General features: G+C 49.9%; 1 protein-coding gene across 1 annotated transcript; it reads left to right on the forward strand.

Annotated features, from left to right (window-relative positions):
- The first annotated feature begins 365 nt into the window (after positions 1 to 365).
- Positions 366 to 4,687, forward strand: LOC131567368 (ubiquitin carboxyl-terminal hydrolase 42-like). The gene is made up of 8 exons (XM_058818952.1): positions 366 to 507; positions 929 to 1,039; positions 1,574 to 1,644; positions 2,352 to 2,434; positions 2,654 to 2,717; positions 2,981 to 3,121; positions 3,322 to 3,422; positions 4,186 to 4,687. Exons 1-8 carry the CDS (start codon positions 366 to 368, stop codon positions 4,685 to 4,687), a joined length of 1,215 nt encoding a protein of 404 aa, XP_058674935.1.
- Positions 4,688 to 5,143: the final 456 nt, after the last annotated feature.

The following is a 5,143-nucleotide window of genomic DNA, read 5'->3' on the forward strand; positions in this document are numbered from 1 at the left end:
AAATTTGGTGTGGTTGTGAACGTACCGAGGCTACACTTGATCAACTCATCCAAATCATCAGTAAAGATAATTAACAGGAGCTGGGCCCAACAGTAATCCCTGGGGACACTGCTAGTGACCAGACGCCAGCTGGATGCAGCACCATTCACCAGCACTCTATGAGCTCTGCCTGGCCATTACCCTGGGAAAAGTCCACCTCTCCCCCACTGTCCCCCACTGTCCCCCATTTTCCCCTGCTGCCCCTGACCCCAGCTCACTGTCCCCCTCACCTATTGTCTGATCTCTTTTCAAATGTTGTTTGCCCAGTCACTGGCAAGGGAATGACTTCACCACAAAGAACCCTTTTTCCCCCGGAGAATATTTCCATGGACTGGCGGCAAAAACGGAGACCTGGAGCAGGACTTTACAACCTTGGTAGTACTTGCTACCTCAACGTCATCCTGCAGTGCCTGACATACACTCCCCCTCTGGCTAATTACCTGCTCTCTCGTCAGCACAGCCGGTACTGTGAGTACTTTCAGAAATATTTTCCTTTTAAATGTCTTGGGCTCACCCCAATGATTCCCAGAAGCTGCAGGTGGGTTTAGGAGAACAGCAGCCCTTCTTTGTTAGCCCCAGGAGCTTATGTTCCTCAAACACTCAAACTAAAAGCCACTTGTCCTGTCAAGGTGCATTCATCTTCACCTCTTCCTAGCTCTGGGTCTCTGTCCCTTGGAGTTGAACCCTCTTGGCTTATTGCGCAGAAATCTTGTGCCAGTTAAGCCTCCCTGTGAAGAACATTTTCTATGCACTAAAATGTCCCAGGTTTGTCAGAACATTGGCACCTTGGGAGAAGAGGAGTAGAGAGTCTTTACAACTTCAGGATCTCCATTAGGTTTTCCATCAGGGGATTGTTTTGCTAAGCTGAGAAGTTTCTCTCCTCCCTCAGGTGGTCAGCAGGGTTTCTGCATGATGTGCATCATGGAAGATCACGTTCGCAAGGTCCTCTATTCCTCAGCCATTGCCATCCGGCCGAGGGCTGTCATCAGGGACCTCAAATGTAAGCAATTTCAGGTGCTTCAACAGGTTTTCTTTCCTTCTGTGAAGGGAGAACTAATAACTTCTTTCTTAGTCATAGGAGAATTTAAGCCTGACATCCCGGGAGACGCCTACGAGTTCTTACGCTGTACTCTCAATGCCATGCACAGAGCTTGTCTGAGTGGAAGCGGCGAGTAAGCACAGGAAAATTTCCTTTTCAATCTTCCTGAATCTCTTGGACTCCTTGAAGTGCTCCCATCAGGGAAAACCTACACCCAGGGCTTTCAATGCTAAACTCCTGGAGGAGGTAACTCTCTGCCTTGCATTTATTTCCAGCTTGGACAACTCTTCCCAAGAAACTTCCATCATCCATGAAATATTTGGGGGCTTTCTGAGATCCAGAGGTATGCTTCCACAGCTGCTGCCCTTCTTGGCATTTTCTGTGCCCTTATGTGCCTGTGACATGCAGCTGGTCCTGTGAGGACTGGCCTAGGAGTACCTGTGAGCATAAACTGACATCAATTAACTTCCCTCAGCATTTTGATTTTCCTTCCAGTCACATGCCTGAGCTGCAAAACAGTTTTTGATTTCTTCAAGGTCTTCCTGGATGTCCTTCTGAAAATCAAGGTAAGAGGTTTGCCATTGTGCTTCAAGAGGTCCCAAGGCCCCTTTCCAGAACCAAAGCATTTGTCTTAAAAACCTCTTTTGTGAGCACAAGGGATCTTGGTGGTGTGTGGGAAGTGGAATGGACAGAGTCCTCCTGCAGAGGCTGTGGCACTGGTCTCTCTGTGGTGCTGGGTTTAAGCAGCATTATCCCCTCTGCACCCTCGGGGTACTCTCCTCTCTCTTCCCCTTGCCCTCCCTCAACACCTGTCTGACAAAGAATATCAGACCTCCTCCAGAAAGATCACCTGTTGAGAAAGGAAATATTTGTAGCTCAATAAAATTATTTTAGAAACCCCAAATGTTACCCATAAAAGCACCTTCAGCTGTCAGAAGCGTTTTGTTGGTGCTTGTGGCTGCTGCCAAAGACAAAGAATTCTTGGGAAAAGAGGCAGCCATACAAGGAGCAGGCAGATGGGTTGGATCAGTTTTCACTTCTGATGCCCCTGCACACCATCAGTAGCTGAATTGAGCAGTAGCACAGAGAGGGAGCTCTAGGTGGCCCCAGGAACCCCTGGAACACAGGGAAATGTTCAGTATCCCACCCTCTTTCTGTCTCCTTACAAACACTGCCTGCAGGGTCATGGTGGCTCTCCTCAGCATCAGCTCTGGGGAAATGTTTGGGTGAGGGCACTTCCCACAGCTCAGCAGCTCCTTTCTCTCTCCTCCAGGGAGCTTCATCCCTCACCACAGCTCTGGAAGACTTTGTGAAACCCAAGGAGGTGGATGGGAAGAAGTACTTCAAATGTAGCAAGTAAGATGATTTCTCACAATACATTAACCCCAGATTCTGCAGGAGGGGCTGTGTGAAATCAAACAGAATAATTTTCTCAGGTTTAATGTACAATAATGGGGTGCACAGCCTGGAATAGCCTTAAAGTAAGTGCCAGGGTGTGAGAAAGGAAAGGTGGTCTGGCACTCTTGAGGTAAGGCCAGCTTCATTTCAGCACTCAGCTCTGTGCTTGGGTTCAAGGTGCAAGAAGAAGGTTGCAGCCTCCAAGGTGGTCACAGTCCATCATGCACCCAGGGTCCTCACGGTGTGTCTGGGAAGGGCTGATCATCGGAGCAGCAGGAAGCTCAGCCAGGTCTGTACCCAACCAGAGCTTCCTCTTTGGAGAGAAGATTCCCCCAGGCTCTGTCACAAGCTGCTCATGTTGGGCTTTTCGTGTTCCCTCCCAGGGAGAGGAGATTTCCCATGGGAAGCCCAGCCTGGACTCTGCTCTGGCAGAGAACAGTTTCCTCCCTCCCATCTCATGTGGTAGCCCAGGAACATTCCTGAGCCATCTTGGTGTCTCCATAGGTTGTGGAGTATCCTGAGTGCTTGGATCTTCGGCCATACACGTCTGACCCAGCTGGAGAGCCCATCTTCTACTCCTTATATGCTGTGGTGGTGCACACTGGTCACACCTGTCTGGGTGGGCATTTCTTCTGCTACACAAAGGTAAAGCATGACTTCCCTCCTGACAGGGAAGAACATGTGCTGGAAAGTCAAACTGTCCTGGCAGCGTTATGGGCAACCAAGGCTTTGGGGGAGTTGCTGCTTTGGGGCTGGATTGGACTTGTTTTTGTGGGCTCTTGGTGTGTGGCAGTTTTCTGTGCAGGAACACTGCCCTTCCCCTTCCCCTTCCCCTTCCTTTGCAGGCCAGCAATGGGCAGTGGTACAAGATGAACGATGTGTCTGTGGATAGCTGTGCCATCCACACAGTTCTGGGCCAGCAAGCCTACTTGCTGTTCTATGCCAGGTAATACCAGGGTGAGCTCTTCATTATTTATTTCCTTCTCCTGGCTTTGCTGTTTGTGTGTCATCCTCCTGAGTGTTTCTGCCACAATTCCTCCCTGCATCCCTCAGTGCTGTCAGTTCTGAGCTATCCCACACCAGTTCTTCCCTTCCCTTGCTGGGCTTTGTAAGCGGCTTTCCCTGCCCAGGCTGCTGTCCTGTGTGAGCTGCTCATTGGCTGCTCTCTGAAGCTGGCTAATGCAGAGAAGAGAACTTAAAGGGGCCTCCAGGAAAGATGGGGAGGGCTCTTCATCAGGGACTGTTGTGACAGGACAAGGGGTAACAATTTCAAAGTGAAAGAGGGAAGATTGATATTAGATACAAGAATGAAATTCTTCCCTGTGAGGGTGGTAAGGCCCTGGCACAGGGTGCCCAGAGCAGCTGTGGCTGCCCCTGGATCCTGGAAGTGTCCAAGGTGAGGTTGGACAGGGCTTGGAGCAACCTGGGACAGTGGAAGGTGTCCCTGTGCATGGCAGGGGGATTGGAATGGGATGAGCTTTAAGGTCCCTTCCAAGCCAACTTTGTGATTCTGTGAAATGGAGGCTGTAGGGGCTATAAAGACAAAGATTTCCTAGGACAGGGACAGACCTGTAAGAAGGCCCCAGGTGTCTGAATTTCCCATTGGTGACCTTGGTTCTCTGTCATAGAAACCACTCCAAAAATATGACTGAATCCCAGATAAGTCTGCAAGAAATGCCCTAAACAGAGATCCCTCTTTTGTTCTTCAGGTCCTCCTCACAAATGGAGGAAATGGCGTCTTCTTCTTCTTCATCGTTCCCTTCTGTCCTCAGTCATGGGGAGAGCAGCAGCCAGGCAGGTTCTGCATCACCACAGGCTGTGCCTTATAAGTTTAGTGTGACAAGCTGCCAGAGGAACAGTGCCAGGAGCAGATCCCCACAGTGGAGCCACGACCACCGCAAAAGTTTCATCCACACCACCAACCACAGCAGCTCAGCAATGAGGAGGAGGAAGAGAATGACTCCCCCAGATCATGACAACACTGACAAGGATGCCACAGCTCCAGGGCCCTCCAAGAGGAGCTTCCAGCTTTCTCCAGAATACAGGGTCACTGGGGAACAACTCCTGCCAAGAGAGAGACGGTACAGCAGACCCTCACAGCAGGGCTACGAGTTCAGCCGACGGTTTGCCAAGCTCAGGGAGTACCACCAGTCAGAAAGCAAAAGGAGGAAGCACTCATTTGGAACCTACAAGCATAAGAGCCAAAGCTAATAATTAAACCCCCTTCTTGGCCTTTCATGAATATTTTACAGGGTGTTTCCTTCTCTTTAGGTTTTGGGGCAATTGGTGGAAACACACAGTGAGGGATGTGGGTGTGATGGGATTTTGAAAGCTTGCATGTGCCCACCTGGCAATTTCATTTTTTAAAATATGAATCTCAATTCACTCAGAGGAACACAGGCTGCATGAGCCAACAGTGACCAGGACTGAAAAGGGCTGGGCCCCAGAGTTGCTGCTCAGCAGCACCAAGTTTAATGTGGAGCCAGTGTCTCACAGAAATCAGCACTGAGATCTCTCCTGTTTAATATTTTCCTTAACTAATGGTCTGAAAGCTGGGGCAGAAGGCACCCTCAGCAGGTTGGAGATAATACCAAAGTGGTGGTGCTTAGGCCAGGTGCTGTGTGCACCTTTACATTTATGCTCTCTCACTGAATCCAGCTCCAGAAT

Source organism: Ammospiza caudacuta, chromosome 23 (assembly GCF_027887145.1).
Source record: "Ammospiza caudacuta isolate bAmmCau1 chromosome 23, bAmmCau1.pri, whole genome shotgun sequence".
Taxonomy (NCBI): Eukaryota; Metazoa; Chordata; class Aves; order Passeriformes; family Passerellidae; genus Ammospiza; species Ammospiza caudacuta.